Raw genomic sequence first — 18,515 nt, forward strand, 5'->3', positions numbered from 1 at the left:
GAGCTGCAACTGCTTGTTCCGTCGAATGGCCTGCCCTAAATCCAAACTGATATTTGGTAAAAAAATTTATTTTATCTAGATAATTAGTAATCCTTCCTTTAAATTTTTAATCTGACAATGGTGATACAATAGGACGATAATTATTTGTATCAGATTTATCTCCTTTTTTATGCAATGGTATTACACGTGCAATTTTCCATCTTTTAGGAAATGTACCTGAGAAAATACATAAATTTAAAATATGAAGCAATGGTTCAAAAATTACACCTGCAATATTTTTTAGCAAATTAGTTGAAAGTTCATCATATCCCAATGAATTACCATTTTTTAAATTCTTAATGACCTTTTGAAATTCTGCAAAAGTAACCGGGGCCATAAATATGCTCGTATCTTCAGTGGGCGGTAGATATTTTTTATGCGACCTTGGGGAAGAAAGGTCAACTTCTCCTGAAACAACAGATGATCCAATACTAGCAAAATATTCACTAAACTTCTTAGCAACAGCTTGTGGTCCTCTAAATTCTTTACCATTAATATCAAATAACACTTCAGGGTGTAACAACTTTTTATTTCTTCCAATTTTAGCTTTAATCAAACTCTAAGTTTTTCTAGGGGAATCTGAATTTCGAAAACATTTTTCATAATACAGTCTATCACTTACTCTCTGGATCCTTACCAGCATATTCTTATAATTTTTAAAACGCGTTATATTTATTTCCGTGGGATATTTTATTCTAATTTTAAATAAACGATTTTTCTCATTAATAGATCTCAAAAGTGATTCATTTATCCAAGGTTTTTTTGGGGTAAGTTTCTTTCCTCTCGGGCTCTTATATGGGCAAAAAAGATCAAGCTTTTCATTCATAATATAATAAAATTTATCTAATGATTGGTTCGGATCCTTCTCATCAATTACAGGACTCCAATCAACATCACCAAGCCCTTCTTTTAACCTTAACACATTTTTATGTGAAAAATCTCTACGCTTGGTTTGATTTTTTTATTATGCGGAAAATTTATAAGAAAATCAGACATAATTATACAGTGGTCAGATGAATCATCAGGAATAACAAATGTATTAACAGCACTATAAGGTGAAAAAATATTATCAATAAGTGAAAATGATGTATCAGCTATTCTAGAGGGCACAAAACATACGGGGTTTAGTCCATAAGATAGTGGGCCCTCCAAAAACTGCAAAATATTTCTATCTATTCTATTCTGATCTGCAGATAGGAGTTTCATTAAATCAATATTAAAATCACCCATATCTAAATAAGGAGTATTAAGACTAGCTAATATATCCAACATACTTTCAAAATGATTTTTAAATTCCATCTGGCTGGATGACGGAGTACGGTAAATAACTGCAATTAAAAACTTCCGATTATTTGGAAAAGAGCATTCAACTACACAAGATTCAAAAATCATTTCAATATTCATTGGCAAAAAATCAATCCTTATACGTGCTGGTATGCAATTTTTAATCAAAACACCTAGACCCCCTTGTTTTTGTCTTTTCCGACCGATGTGAAAAAATTGGTAATCTTTTACATGTATATTTTCAATTGAAAAATCATCTAAAAAAGTTTCACATAAGCCTAATATATCTGTATCTGAATCCGACAAAAACGTTTCAATCACATCCTGCGCAGTCCTCCAACCCCGGCAATTCCAAAACGACATCCTACTTGTATTTACATTTTTTCTTACCAGCTCATTCATAAATATATATTGATTTTTTGGGATAACAAAATTACTAGAAGTATCATCATCATCACCAGCTACAATAGTTTGAAAAATTGACTGAAATGAAAGAGAATTCCGCTCAAATTCTTTTAACCTTGATGATGGAATTTCACGATTATCTCTTTCCATTATCAAATATTAATCCCACGTTAAGAGAAACCACACCATGCCCCAAAAGACCAGCAAAACAAAAAAAGAAACATAAATATCTTCATAAAAACCAAAAAACACTACTACTGTTTCCAGGCCTAGTATCACTGAAAGCCAAGACCAATCCATAAGAACTCCAATCACAACCCGGTACGCTCCGCACCGCGATATACATTATACACCATTAATACTTTTTCTCATTTTGTTTTTTTTACATTATTCCATCCACAAAATCTTTTTTAAAAAAAGAAGATAAAAAAAACACGAGACAACATTACTTCATACCAATATACTATCACAAAAAAAAAACAAAGAAGTAAAAAACACAACAAAATAATAACTCAAAACCATATTAAACTAAAATAATTAATATAAATATGACAACCCGCCTAGCATTGCATAGGCCCACCTCCAGGATTTATCGGCAATGACAATTCAGGAATCACGTCATTCACGGAGAAAGAAACCAGGAGAAAGAGTAATGGTCTAAAGGTAGCTTTAAAGAGTAATCATACTGTGGGTAGTTTTCTAAATTCTGGGAAGGATCTATCTCCATTGAGGTAACAAAGTGGGGTCTATCAGATCCCGTGTACTTACGGAAGCTCATTTGTGGGACGTACTAACCGGAATTTGGAAATGAGATTATTACAGCATGAAGATTCTATTTAATCGGCTTTAAAGCAAGGTTCTAAGTCTGAAAATTTTACTTCAGCCTTTCGAAACATATTTTCAATTTTCCAGGCCATTTTATTTTGTTCGATAATGTCTATTTGATTTCTAGGGACCGGGGTTTAAAGCAAAATTTTCGTGAAGCTCTTGAAATAAAGAAAATCTTATTCAAGAATATAGCTTTGAATCGTTACACAAGTGAATTATGGTTGAACTCTATCTACAATAATTTATTAAAATCTGATAAAGTTCAATTCATCCAATTTAGTTGACCTTTGTCCAAGTGTTATTTCATTGAACGCTGATGAACCGGGTCCAAGAAGGTCAAGGAGGCAAGCTTCCGCCTTTGCTTTGAAAAGAATTAGAGAATTATACAATATGTAGTTTTATTTTGTTTCGTATATAAACTATTGTTTTTAATTGTTTTAGTTTAGTTTTACTACTGATGACGGTCACTGCATATGTGACCGAAATATCTGGTTTTTGTTTCTTATATAAAGGTCAGATTGAAATCCATAAACGTGGACAAAGACCATCTTGAAATGTACTTTTATGTTGATTAATATTAGTCAAGTTTTTTCTTTTAGATTATTCATATGCAGCGATATGCGATTCGGTTCGTCATGTCTATATATATCACCAACCATCTGCCCTGGCGTCTGAGCTTCGAAATCGCAAAAATTCTCAAAGAATTAGCCATGTTGCGAGGCAACAAGTAGTTGCACTTGAAGGAACTGAAAACATCCTTGGAATTCATGCTACGACTAAATCCATTTTGGTAATTACTGAAAGTTCCCTCTATACAATTAAATTGTAAGCCCTTTTCTTTTTTAATTTCATCCAGTTTTATCGATTAATGAATGTGTAACAACAGGAAGGGGGGGGGGGGGATAGGGCAAGATCGGTTTGCATTCTATTAATGAAGGTACAAGATGAAGATACGAAAATAGTATTTCTTTAATTGTAAGGGGAAGGGGTTCTTCCAGTTGAAAGCAACTAAAAGGTGTTCTTGAAAATCCCCTTCCTCCCACAATTAATGCCACTGATTTTATCCAATAATGTCTGCATCCTATTAAACCGTTTATAGTGAGAAAACTGACTTATAACGATAGATATTTAAATTGTTTGTAGACTTGGAATTTTTGATAAGGCGACAAACTGTTTTGTAATTCTGACAAAACAGTATATAGGCTACTTTTTTTGCCTATCATCTGGCAGGCTTGTTGGGTTTTTGTAAAAAAAAAGAAAGAAAATAAACATTCTTTTTTTGTTGTTGCCATTAAAAATTGATGTTTATGTGAAATAAGTATCATTAAGAAAATGGAGTTGTTAGTTCTTTGGATTTGTGCTCTGGATTATACGGATTTGGAGCTCCTTAAGGATAAATTTGTTTGGCCTTGGATATATGATCACTTTTGACAGCCATAGAAAAAATTGGTTCTATTTAACAATATTTGGTCAAAATATTGGACAAAACTCAAAAACAAGTTTGGACAAAACTCAAAAACAAGAAGAAGAATAGGGAATTCTTTACGTAAGACAGTGGAGTAAAATTTTAAATGAATATTTCGGCGCTATATCCAAGGGCCGTCCTCAGCAAAACATAAATATACTTACAAAACCATACGACCAATAAAACTAAATAAATTTAAAACAGTCCCGGCATCCTTACTTCAGCGAAGTTCAACCAGGACTAATAAATAAAGTGAGATAAACAAGGCAATTCATTGAAATGAATAATAAATTGAAAAAAATATTATGAAAAGAATAAATTGAAAAGAATAATAATTAAAAACACGTTTTTATCGCTAATCTTTCCTTTTTGGCAGCTAACCTCAATGGTCTATTTGTTACTGGTTCTGTGTTAATGTCTAATGTTTTTTTTTAAATATTTTGTAAGATCGTTTTTAATTAAATTTGAATATAGAGCATTTAGTGAATATTCCCCCAAGTCCTTATTTGAGGAAATATTATTATTAGTATTAGGTCTTATTTCAATTGCTCCTCAAACTACCTGCTTTATGCCTAGCTCATTGCTAATAAGGGTGGATTCTTCAAAAAATATTTTGTAGCTAGGGTTTTGAAATAAGTGGCTACTTAAAGCAGAATCAAAAGAAACAGTAGCAATATTTGAAAGATTTAGTCTAAAAACTAAAAAACGGATGTATCTCAGAAAATACAATTATAAGTAGTTTTGACATTGTTTCTATGTATAGAAATATTGATGTAGCCGTATCTGAGTAGTTATTAGAAATAAAATAAACGAAAAGTATCATTTAATAGAAGCTTCAGCAACAGGAATAGACTACGAGGTCTTAATAACCTTGGTTAAACTCTGTAACAGGTATTCAATGCATTTCCAATTCCGTAATTCTTTTTACCATCAAATTAATGGTTTATCGATCGGCGCACCCCTCTCCGGGTTACTGGCGAATATTTATGTACAACATATTGAAAATTGGGTGTTAAATTCATATTTCTTGGAACATATCTTTTGGTAACGTTACATGAATGACGTAATTTCACTTTAGAATTATGGGGGAAATGAACTTTGGGGTTTTTTAGATCACCTTAATACATATGATAGAAATTTACAGTTTACCTTAGAAATTAAAATTGCAAATAAAATCTCATTCCTAGATGTTTCAATTATTCGTAGCTTAGATAAACTCAATTTTAATATTTACAGAAAGCCAACACAAAACAATAGATGTTTATATTTTAAATCCAACCACCCCCGACAAGTTGAAAGAGCTATCGTAATCCCTCTCGTCGATCATGTCCTAAACATTTGTTCTAATTCCTGCATCACAGCAGAACTAAACTTTATCAGGGACATACTTTTTGGAAATGGGTATCCTATTTTATTTATTAATAATACAATTAACCGTAGACTGAAAAGACACTCCCGTAAAATCAGTGGTAGTTTACCATGTGAGAATCCCGATAAGCCCTCAAACATAATTATTCTCCCATACATCCCAAAAATTCCAAGGCCTACGGATATTAAAAAAGTCTGCACACAAAATCTGTGTTTAGTATTTATCAATAATTTCAAAATTTTAAATTTCCTAATTCTGGTAAAGACAAAACCCCAGTTACTCGCCAAAGAAGGGTCTATCAAAAACCATGGGACTGTGGCAAATGCTATGCAGGTAGAACTCACCAGAATTTAGAGAAATGCCTACAACACCATCAAGATGAAATCACCTAAAATGTACTAGAGAGGAGGACTAGCAGCTTTGATTAAAAGTGATTAAAAAGCAGCTTTGATTAAAAAGCAGCTTTTATTAAAAGCAGCTTTGATTATAATGTAAGAGATGACCTTTCGCTCTGGCTTGAAAAAAAAGTTGAAACTCTGTTTATTGAAACAAGGTCGTCAAGCCCGGAAAATTTGATAATATGAATAGTATACAAAGTACCATCATTTTCAGGTAATGATTTTATAGAAGGTTTAGAAAGTGTTTTGTCAAAAGTTACAAGAGAAAATAAAAATACAGCTATGACGGGTGATTTTAATATTGATCTGTTGAATTCAGATGGCCGTGTTGATTTTCTCAACATAATGTTGTCGTCTTGTTTATACCCTTTAGTATCAATTCCCGCGAAAATAACACAGTCTTTGGCAACTCTATAGACAGTATATTTGTTGATGGCCAATTATTAATAGATTGTTAAACTGACGTTCTTATTAATAACGGATCAGACCAACTTATGTTGATTGGCAAACATGACATTTTAAATATCAGGCCACCAAAAAATGAGCTTAAATATTGAGATTTATCAGAAAATAGTTTTAAAAACTAGGTGAAATTTAGACCATGTTGATTTTTCGGTTGTTTTTAAAAGTAAGTGTGCAAATGAGGCTTATAATTCGTTCCTGGATACTTTTCTTACGGAGTTTAATAAGTGTTGTCCAATTAAACAGGTGGGAAAGAAAAAAAATATTCCGAGGAAGGAATGGATGACGACTATTGTTTTGTAAAAATGAAGAATAATTTGTATAAAGATTATCTAAAAGACCCCACGGATCAGAAACTCCAGATTTTCAAAGAATACCGAAATCGACTGAATAAAATAAAAAGGTATTTTGAAAAATCATATTATGAAAGGGAATTTAATGAAATTAAAAGATATATGAAAAAGACCTGGACAAAAATTAATGAAGTACTAGGCCATAAAAAAGGAAGGAGCAAATAAAAAAGATGACTTTTGGTGATGAAATTGTTAATGATCCGAAAGAAACTGCGGAAAATTTATGCACGTATTTTTCAGAGGAATCATGCACGTATTTTTCGTATTTATGCACGTATTTTTCAAAACTGTGCCATGAAGCTGCTAAAAGATCATTAAGCCCCCCGTCCCCAAAATCCCACCTCGAAATACAACTTCTGAATTTCTGTTTACGTAATGTGACGAAAATGAAATAAATGAAATAATTACGAAAACGAAATCGCTATTTTGTGGAATGGATGAAGTGTCGTTAAAAATAGTTAAAGCAACTAAAAAAATTGTCATCCCTATTTTAGCTTATTTAATAAATGTGTTACTTGAAAGGGGAACTTTCCCAGAAAGGTTTAAAGTGGCACGTGTATTACGCTTCATAAAGGGAGGTCAAAAAATGACCCGAGCAATTACCGGCCCATATCCATTCTGCCTTTTTTTTTCAAGCTTTAGGAGAAAGTGGTTCATAAAAGAATATATAATTAAGTCCAGGAGTAGTAAGTACTTTGCAAAACGCATTTCGGTTTTCGGAAAGGACTTTCAACGGATCTTTCCATTTTAAAATTGGTTGATCGGGTGGATGATGCATTTGATAATGGCCTAATACCGGCAACATTATTCTTAGACATTAAAAAAGCATTTGATATTATTAATAATGATAAATTACTTCAGATTCTAAAATTAATATGGATAAACGTGCCTTTAAAATGGTCTCATTCGTATTTTTGTAATAGAGCTCCAATTCTGTATAATGTAAACCTAACATCTGAGCGCCATTTTATACCCTGTGGAGTGCCACAAGGGTCAATACTGGGACCCCTACTTTTTCTTATTTATGTTGACCAAGAAAAATGTTATTTGTATGACGACAACAGAACATATATATAGGTGACATAATTCTTTTTTTGCCTTGTGATAACATGTTCTCTTTGTCTACAAAAATGAAAACAGCTTTTATCGAATTTATCTTAAGCATTGATTTAAACTTTTTAATATTGAATTGGACTAAGACAAATTATGTATTATTTTCTAGAATATCGTCAATTGAAACTGATCTAAAATTAAAAATAGCTAATAATATTATAAATAGAGTAAAAACCAGTAGATATCTTGGATTTATTGTTGATGAGGATCTTTCGTGGAAAGAACATCCAAAATTAGTAGGCAATAAACTCAAGATCCCTTGGAGTCATCCGCCGTCATAAATCTCCTTTCCCTAACAAAATTCTGAAAATGATTTATTATTCTATTTTTCATCTCCATTTGTCTTACAGGTGCTCCATATGGCCAAGTAACTTTATTTCTTGTTATAAAATAGTTCAAATCATCCAAAATGAGGTAGTTCAAATTATACCACCTGTTCAATACACAGAGGACGTCAATTTCATTTCAAATTTACCAAAATATTTGATGTATCAAAGACTCGAGATTTCCAGATTGCAAATTTTTGTTTCAAGTATTTCAATAACCTTCTTCCATCTTCATTTTAAAATATTTTTACATTAAATCGAAATTTGCACACTTACGACACACGACATTCTTGTGACACAGTCCAAGAAGCGCCCTCTACGAAAAAAACATCTTTTTTAATTAGATTTTTTACACCGACTATCTTAGACACCCTGAATTCAAATAATCTTATATCCTTTAAGCAAGCAGCGAAGGGTCATTAAAGAAAAAGCGTTTAGTGCTGTCCTCCAGATTTCTTTTTTCTCCCCATTTTTATTTTCCCTTTTTCCACGTTCCCTATTGCTTTCTCGCTCTTGTTCTTTTTTTACCTTTAAAGTTGAAACCATAGGTTGATTCATTTACTGGTTTAATTTTGTCCTCTTTTTTCTTCTTGATACGTTCAGTTAATTGGTTGTTTCTGTTTGTTTTTAGCTAATATTAGTCAATGTCCTGCCCTAACCAAGCATACTTTTTTGTTCTTTCCTGGCAGGAATTTTATGTAAGTTATGTATTTTGTTTTTAAATAAAGATAAATGAAACTGAACTGAACTGAAACCGTAAATCCTAATATTGCTACTGTTTCTTTTGATTTTGCTTTAAGCAGCCATTTATTTGAAAATCCTAGCCACAAACTATATTTTGAAGAATTTGCTTTTATTAGCAATGAACTAGGCATAAAGCAGGTAGTTCGAGAAGAAATTGAAATCAGACTTAAGACTAATAATAATATTTCCTTAAATAGGGACTTGGGGGAATATTCACTAAATACTCTATACACAGATTTAATTAAAAACGATCTTACAAAATATTAAAAAAAAACATTTAGTAGACATTTAGACAGAATTAGTCACAAATAGACCTTTAAGGTTAGCTGCCAAAAAGGCAAGATTAGGAATAAAAACATGTTTTAATTCTTCTTCTTTCATTTCAATGAATCGCCTTGTTTCATCTCACTTTATTTATCTGTCCTGGTCGAACTTCGCTGAAGTAAGGATGCTGGGACTGTTTTAAATTTATTTAGTTTTGTTGGTCGTATGTTTTTGTAAGTCTTTCTTCTTTTATATATTTATGTTTTGCTGAGGACGGTCCTTGGACAAAGGGCCGAAATATTCATTAAAAAAATTTATTGCACTGTCTTACGAAAAGAATTCCCTATTGTTCTTCTTGTTTTTGACATTTATGATGGAAAGGTACTGTGGTCTTCGTTCGCTATATTTGGTAATCGTTAATTACCACTATTTTAATTACCATTAGTCTCATCAGTCGCTTCTCTTATTGCCACTATTGTTTAGAAAATACCTAAAATAGGAAATTTGATGGCTCTTGTATATTAAAAAAAAATCCAAGAAAGTCCTCTGTTTCCCACTCTAGGCGGGCGGGGCCTATTAGGCTTTGGACGCTTGTTTGCCTGTGATTTCAGGCGACTTAACGATCATGTGTCAATTCTAAAACTTGGCCACCCTGTCTGAGACTCTTGATGGGCGTGCCTTTTGAAAAGCTAACACACAAGTATTTGTCCAATAAGAGTCATACTGACTCCCGTCGTTTACCCGAGCCGTTTACCCAAACACTAGGAATACTATAAGTCTCCACGTTCCCCTGCAAATCCAGGGTACTTGTCCGTCATTTATCAATACTAAAACACGGTAGTCCGCCTGTGGTTCTAAGCCGGTGAGTATTTGGCTTAGGTCACATGTTCGCCTGTGAGTCCAAGCAAATTTAGTCCCCCGTATCATGAGTCAACCCAAAATTCTTGATCATCCTCATTGCAATTCCAGTAAGCTTTCCCAGTAATCAAAGCTTATATAATGAGAAGAATCTCATTTGCTGAATTGTCTTCCAAGTCCTATGGATATGGTCGTCATAAATCTTTTAAAAATTTTTATTTGGGGTCTCCAATTGCCTTCAAATAGCTAATAGAAAATCATAGACTATTTGAATTACTCTATTCCATTACTATCTACCTTAGTTCTGCCCTAGGACAGATGGATGGATGATAGACTATCTATCAACAAGTGAAATGACATCATTTTTATGCAATTCTGAAAAAGTATTCCAATTGCCTTCAAATGGGTCATAGAAATTCATAGACTATTTGAATTACCCTTATTCCATGACTATCTACCTTAGTTCTGCCCTAGGATAGATGGGTGGATGATAGACTATCTATCAACAAGTAAAATGATATCATTTTTATACAATTCTGAAAAAAGCTATCTCTCTCAGACTATCTCTCTTGGCTTTTCCCCAATTAGCCATGGTGTGATGGCAACTTGATTTTTGTTCAAAAATCATAACTGCATAAATTGCCAGATTTTTTGAAAATCATAAATTACCTTACGCACAAAGTAAAACTGTTAAACTTGGTGACTAAAGTTGGTGCCATGAAAAGCGAATAATGTTCTTTTGGGAACTCAGGGAGACAAAATCAGAAAGAGCCAAAAGAAATACGTGCAAAATGAAAATATTCATGATTTAGAAACTAAGGTGAGTAAACATGCTGTTTTGACTGTAGAGTTTTTGGCTGTTTGTAAACATTAATTAAAAAAAACTGTCCGAAAAAGAAGTTTTTCAAAGAAAAGTCAAGGCCATATTAGCTTAAGATCAGAAGCAATAGAAACCTACAATAACTCAAACTAAAGAAGGCCAGAAATTACTATTAAAGAATAAATGAAACCCAAAACGAACAAAAATTATATAAACAATTATCATAGGCAGAGCAATCGCGCTGTCTAAGTAAAGAACGATGTTGGCACAGTGTATTTTTTTTATACCAGGCCACTTCGTATCGAAGGAGTTACCATAGAAACTTCGAAAAGGGCTCATTCAATTGGAAATTGGAGTGGCTTGTGCCCTTTTTAATAGTCGAAAGTGATTGGAAGGCAACTAACACCCCTTCCACGCCCACCATTTCCCGAAACATATCCACTCAAAATTTTGAGATAGGCATTTTGTTCAGAGTAGTTGATTTCCAGATAGAAATTATATTTTTGAGGAGGAAACTCGCCCACAGCCCTCAGGGCAAGGGCTGTAAGTTACGCCCTGGGGGCATATAAGGTTTTTATAGAAAGAGTTGTCGTAGAAACTTAAAAAAAGGCTCATTCGATTGGAAATGCAAAGGGATAGTGCCCTTTTTAATAGTCGAAAGTCATTGGAGGCCAACTAACCCCTCTCTCACGCCCACCGTTTCCCCAAACACATCCAATCAAGATTTTGAGATAGACATTTTATTCAAAGTAGTTTTGAGTTCTGGAAATTAGGTCTTTGAGGATGACACCCCCTCCCCCCCCCCCCCCAAACCACAGCCCTCAGGGCAAGGGTTTTAATTTATGGCCTGGGGGCATATAAGGTTTTTATAGAACGCATTGTCGTAGAAACTTCAAAAAGGGCTTTTTTGAATTGGAGATTGAACTGGCTAGTGCCAGTTATAGTCGAAAGTGATTGGAAGGTGACTAACACCCCTTCCACGCCCATCATTTCCCCAAACGAATCCAATAAAAATTTTGAGATAGCTATTTGGTTCCACGCAGTTCAAAGTTCATGAAATTATACCTTTGAGCAGGACATTCCCCCCATAGTCTTCAGGGCAAGGGTTATAATTTATGCCCGGGGGCATATAAGGTTTTTATTGAAATATCTTTCGTAGAAACTCAAAAAAAGGCTCATTCGATTGGAAATTCAAAGGGCTAGTACCCATTTTAGTTGTCGAAAGTGATTTGAGGGCAACTAATCCCCCTTTCACGCCAACCCTTTCCCCAAACACATCCAATCAAAATTTTTAGATAACCATTTTATTCAACGTAGTTGAAAGTTTTGGAAATTTGGTCTTTAAGGATGACAACCCCCCCACAGCCCTCAGGGCAAGGGGTGTAAGTTATGCCCTGGGGGCATATAAGGCTTTTATTGAAAGCGTTGTCGTAGAAACTTCAAAACGGCTCATTCAATTGGAAATTGAAAGGGCTAGTGCTTTTTTAGAAGTTGAAAGTGATTGGAGTGCGACTAACGCCCCTCTTACGCCCACCATTTTTTCAAACACATCCAACTAAAATTTTCAGATATCCATTTTGTTCAACGTAGTTGAAAGTTCTGGAAATTAGGTCTTTCAGGATGATAACCCCCTCAGAGCCCTTATTGCAAGGGTTGTAAGTTGTGACCTAGGGGCATATACGGTTTATATAGAAAGTTGTTGTAGAAATTTCAAAAAGAGCTCATTTTATTGGAAATTCCTCAAAAACATTCAATCAAAGTTTAGAGATAGCCATTTTGTTCAACGTAGTTGAAAGTCCAGGAAATGATGTATTTAAGGATGATAAACCCCCCAGAGTCCCAAGGGCAAAGGTTGTAAGTTATGCCCTGGGGGTATATAAGGTTTTTATAGATAGAGGCGTAAAACTTCAAAAGTAGCTCATTCAATTGGAAATTGAGAGGGCTAGTACCCTATTTAATAGTCGGAAGTGATTGTAGGGTAACTAACCCCCCTCTCACGCCCATCATTACTCCAAACACATCCAATTAAAACTTTCAGACAGCCGTTTTTGTAGAAAGTTCTGGAAATTAGGTCTTAGAGAACACCCCAGCCCTCAGGGCAAGGGTTGTAAGTTATGCCTCTGGGGTATATAAGGTTTTTATTGAAAGTATTGTCGTAGAAACTTCAAAAGGGCTCATTTGATTGGAAATTGAATGGGCTAATGCCATTTTTAATAGTTGAAAGTGATTGGAGAGTGACTAACGCCCCTCTCACGCCCACCATTTTCCCAAACACATCCAATCAAAATTTTGAGATTGCCATTTTGTTTAACGTAGTTGAAAGTTCTGGAAATTAGGTCTTAGAGGATGACAACCACCCTAACAGCTCTTGGGGTAAAGGCTGTAATTTATGCCCTGGAGGCATACAAGGTGCTAATAGAAAGCATGGCCGTTTCAAAAGGGGTTTATTTGATTGGATATCGAAAGAGTTAGTACCCTTTTTAAACATCGAAACTGATTGGAAGGCTTGACATTTTCAAATTAAAGATTGAAATTAGTATAATGTATTATTTTTTTGTTGTTTTTGTATAGGCAAGGGCACTGTATATAGAAGGAGTTGTCGTAGGAACTTCAAAAAGAGTTCATTCGTTTGAAAATAGAAAGGGCTGATGCCCTTTTTAATAGTCGAAAGTGATTGGAGGGCAACTAATCCCCCTCCCACGCCCACCCTCCCATTTTCCCATTATGTTTAAAAACTAAATGTTGCCATAAGATTAAATAAAAATGCACTGTGTTAAAGCTATTTGCCAAAAAGGCATCTCAGCAGTATCCCAAGAACGACTGAGGGTATTATGTTCAAACTTTCGGGGTTACTTCTGCTCTTAAAATTTAACCAAATCAAAATGCGTAAGTGTAACCAAGCTATCAAAGAAAGTAAACATATGTTTTTGAGAATGGTATCAAGTTTTCTATTTCAGGTCAACTAGAGGAGGTATGAAACTAAATTAAACACTACTATTTGTGTTCACATTTTTAAGAGGGTGTATTTTATTAAAAATTGCTGAAAATTTTTCTCCAGTATACAAATAGCAGGCCAAACTTTATAGTCTTAAAAAAAACGAAAAGATTTAAGGTATTATTTTCTTTTTCCCTGAAAAGACTATGTCAATCTAAAACGAACAGAAATTAATTTTTAAAAAAAAATTCCGCAAAATAAGTTTTTCAAAGAAAAGTAAAGAACTTCATTAAACAAAAAATGAGCAAAAATAAAATCAAGCTATCTACCAAGCGTGAAACTACCACAAATCAGCATTGATAAATAAATGAAGCCCAAAACGAACAGAAATTGCATTAAATAACCGAGTCAAACTCAAAACGAGCCCTATGCCTTCCCAAGGCCAGAACAAAATATGCACTTTACTGGAAAAAATACAAATGAATATGCATTGTCAGTTTAATATATTTAGTAAATCAAAATGTTAATATTATTGTAAAAGTAAAAACATTTATATTCTTTTCAGGGAGAGCCAGGGGTAAGATCCCATGATTATTGGAATAAAATATCGTTAATAATTTTTTTTTTTAGAGAGAGAGGGGTTGGGACACGGAGGGAGGGCTTTATTTTTTTTTAGAATAAAATATCGTTATTAATTTTTTTTGGGGGGAGGCATGGAGGGAGAGCCAGGGATCAGCTCCAATGATTTTTGAAAAAAATACTGTTAATAAGTTTTTTGGGGTGGGGCGTCGGGCCAGGGATCGGCTCCCGCGATTTTTGATATAAATTTCTGTTAATGTGTTTTTTTTTTGTTTGTTTTTTTGGGGGGGGGGGTTGCCTTGAAAGGAGGGCCAGGGGTCAGCTCCCATGATTTTCGAAATAAAATATCGTTGACAAGTTTTTAGCGGGAGGAGGGGGGTCACGGAGGGAAGACCAGGGGTCAGCTCCCATGAGTTCTGGAATAAAGAACCGTTAATAATATTTTGGGATTGAAAGGGGTCGTTCCAGAGGTCAACTCTCATATTTTTGGAGTAGAAAGCCGTTCATAAGTTTTTTTTAGTGGAGGGGGGTGTGGAGGGAATACCAGGGGTCAGCTCCCATGATTTTTGGAACAAAGAATCGCAAATAAGTTTTTTGGAAGGAGGGCGTCGGGCCATTGAGGAGGAACAGGGGTTAAGTCCCATGATTTATCATTGATAAGTTTTTTCTAAGGGGATTAGGCCATGGAGGGCCAAGGGTCAGCTACCATAAGTTTTGGAATAATATATCGTTAATAATTTGTTTTTTTTGGGGGGGGGGGATTGGACCATTGAGGGCCAGGCGTAAGTTCCATAATTTTGGAATAAAATATTGTCAATAAGTTTTTTTGGGGGGAAGAGGTGGGACAGGGGGTCAGCTCCCATACTTTTAGAATAAAATATCGTTAATAAGTTTTTTTGTTTTTATTGGCGGGGGGTCGGGCCATAGAGGGGAGCAACAGGGGTCAGCTCCCTTTATTTATCATTGATGCGTTTAAGGAGGGAAGGAGGAGGAGGATCGGGCTATGGAGGGACAGGGGCCATCTTCCATAATTTTTGGAATAAAATGTCATTAGCAGGTTTTTTTAGTGGGAGTGTGGGTCGGGCTTATCTGATCTTGGAACTGTTTTAAAACTCTCGAATAAATCCCTTATATGCCCCCAAGGCATAACTTTCTACACCTGCCCCCGACTCTTAAGGATCGCATCTACCCCGGAATTTTTGTTATTTGATCTTTGAACCTAATTTAAAAAATTCGCAATCTCAAAAGTTCGATCGGCTGGATTTGGGGAAAAGAGGGCAGGGGGTGCTAGTTGCCCTCCAGTCGAGTGAGCTTCTTCTGAATTTTGTATGATTACCTTTCCACAAAAACCCTTTCTGCCTCCGGGGCATAATTTGCAACACTTGCCCCGGGGTTCTGGGTTTTTTAAACCCCGGAGTTTTTGTTATATGATCTTTGATCTATTTTGAACAAAATTTTTATCAGTTGCACTTGGGGAAAAGGGCGTGTGGGACGGGGGGGGGGGTTAGTTGCCATCTGATCACTTTTGAATCTTAAAAAGGGACTTGATATTTTCAATTTCGTATCATTTGATTGCTCTCCGAAGCTTATACGACAACCTCTTCCTTAAAACCTTTATATGTCCCCTGGGGCATAAGTTAAAACCCTTCCCCCGGGCTCTGGGGGGGTGGGGTATGTTGACCCCGAAGTTTTGTTATCTGATTGTTTTGATTATTTTGAACAAAATGGGTATCTCAAAATTTTCATCGGATGTATTTGAGGAAAAGAGAGTGGGTAGGGGGGGGGTGTCGGTAGATGCCCTCTGATCCCCTTTGACTCTTAAATTGCCCTTTGATCTCTTTTGACTCTTAAAAGTTGAACTAGAACTTTCAATTTCCAATCAAATTGGCCTTCTCTGAAGTTTACACGAGCACCCCTTCCATAAGAACCATATATGTCCCCAGGGCACAACGCCTGGCCCCAAGCTCTAGGGGAATTGTGTCGACTTTGGAGTTTTTAGTATCTCATTTTGAACTATTTTTAATAAAATGGCTATCTCAAAATTTTTATCAGGGACATTTGGAGAAAAAGGGGCATGGGGGGGGGGGCTAGTTGCCCCCCGATCACTTTTGACTCTTCAAAAAGGCACTAGAACTTCCAATTTTCAATCAAATGAGCCCCCTTCGAAGTTTCTACTACCAACCCTTCCATGAGAAGTGCCTCAGGAAAAAGACATAATAGTACATTGGAGCCTTATGGCCTTTCTATACTGAACTACGACGTACAGTGTTTCACTTTTCTGTCTATTTAAACCGAAATCATTAACAAATGGGTCGTTTGGCTGAAACTTAGCACGACTGACCCTATCTGGCAGATAAGAGGGAGTAAAGGGAAAGCTTATTAGAAGGGGGATTGTATTGACATGGTCTAAGGGCGGGGAGGGATTTTAATCAGTATAATAAACCTGCTACCATTATATTAGTATGTACTAATACAAATATTAAATTATATGACCGAAAATACAAATACTGATGGACTGTTTATTGAATAAATTTTTCAATAACATTAAAACTTTGTTCCCGTAAATATTTGAGTAAATTCATCTGAACTTGCACACATTTTTAGAAAAAATAGCCCAATTTTTCTCCAGAATTTTATTAAACCGGTTTCTTGCAACGGGGGGAGGGTTGGAAAGGGTTACGAAATGGCCGCAATTTTACTCGTCACTCTTATAAAACGGCAAATGTTAACTGTATAAACGTATCGAAATGTAAAGTGTAAAACTTCTATCAAGTGTTTTTTTCTAAAACACAGGTGATTTATCTCTAATGTTTTACTAAAAGTTGTATGGTTGTAAAGAGGTCAACGTGTTAATATATTTCATCATCCACAATTTTTATGTTTTAGTATGACGAGGAATATCTTCCTATATATAATAAAAAAAGACATCCTCTTCAATTTTATAGAAACAGTTGAAATTAGTTTTCAACTTTATCAAAGAGTATCTTTTGCTGTAAAATAGTAGAATTTCGGTGTATATTTTCAGTTTAATATAAAATCAACCCAGATGCTTTCATTATGACAAAGTATAGAACAAAAGAAGGGAAAATCTGGTTAGCTGTTAGAATTTCTATAGGGAAAATTTTCTATCTTATTTTTGGTGATATTATTCTAGAGATAATCAATGTCGTTCCAAGAAGTTCCCTTTGTTGAGGGAATCTTTTAAGTTAAAAACAATATTACCAAGGGAAAAAAACCTGTATATTTATCTAAATTTAAGAAATATTTGTGTATATTTCGTGAATAAGTCTTTGCAAATCGTATAAGTATTTATTGGTATGATAAGTTTAAGGCGAGTTTGAGGCTAAAGAAAGAATAATGATAAGAAATACCTTGAAAAGATATAAGAAAAAAAAATTCGACTATTTTATAACTTTGAAATAGTGTGTTAGAATTAAGGGACCGAAGTTTTACTCTCATTTGGCGTTAAATGATAAAAAAAAAAATTGTAACACAAAATGATCTTTTTTAGCTTTACGTTCTCTTCGGATTTGTTGTTATTTGCAGTAACACAGTTAATGTTTTAACACAACATGACAACATTAATATCGATCGGCAAAGATCGGCAAAAGATCTGTTTTAGCTTTACGCTCTCTACGGATTTGTTGTTATTTGCAGTAACACGGTTAATGTTTTAACACAACATGACAACATTAATATCGATCGGCAAAGATCGGCAAAAGATCTGTTTTAGCTTTACGATCCCTACGGATTTGTTGTTATTTGCAGTAACACTGTTAATGTTTTAACACAACATGACAACATTAATATCGATCGGCAAAGATCGGCAAAAGATCTGTTTTAGCTTTACGTTCTCTACGGATTTGTTGTTATTTGCAGTAACACGGTTAATGTTTTAACACAACATGACAACATTAATATCGATCGGCAAAGATCGGCAAAAGATCTGTTTTAGCATTACGTTCTCTCCGGATTTGTTGTTATTTGCAGTAACACGGTTAATGTTTTAACACAACATGACAACATTAATATCGATCGGCAAAGATCGGCAAAAGATCTGTTTTAGCTTTACGTTCCCTACGGATTTGTTGTTATTTGCAGTAACACGGTTAATGTTTTAACACAACATGACAACATTAATATCGATCGGAAAAAGATCTGTTTTAGCTGTACGTTCTCTACGGATTTGTTGTTATTTGCAGTAAAACGGTTAATGTTTTAACACAACATGACAACATTAATATCGATCGGCAAAGATCGGCGAAAGTTCTGT

General features: G+C 34.6%; 1 protein-coding gene across 2 annotated transcripts in view; it reads left to right on the plus strand.

Annotated features, from left to right (window-relative positions):
• Positions 1-18,515, plus strand: part of LOC148943659 (nudC domain-containing protein 1) — a 188,495-nt gene that overhangs the window by 147,413 nt on the left and 22,567 nt on the right. The window contains exon 10 of one of the 2 annotated variants that reach the window (XM_089100915.1): positions 3,156-3,381. In XM_089100915.1, coding sequence (XP_088957041.1) covers positions 3,156-3,381 — 226 coding nt within the window. Of the gene's footprint in view, positions 1-3,155; positions 3,386-18,515 lie in introns of those variants that run through there. The other variant, XM_089100916.1, reaches the window with a different exon arrangement.

The sequence above is a fragment of the Artemia sp. Qi Xiang Cuo genome, chromosome 15 (assembly GCF_049724085.1).
Source record: "Artemia sp. Qi Xiang Cuo chromosome 15, ASM4972408v1, whole genome shotgun sequence".
Lineage (NCBI taxonomy): Eukaryota > Metazoa > Arthropoda > Branchiopoda > Anostraca > Artemiidae > Artemia > Artemia sp. Qi Xiang Cuo.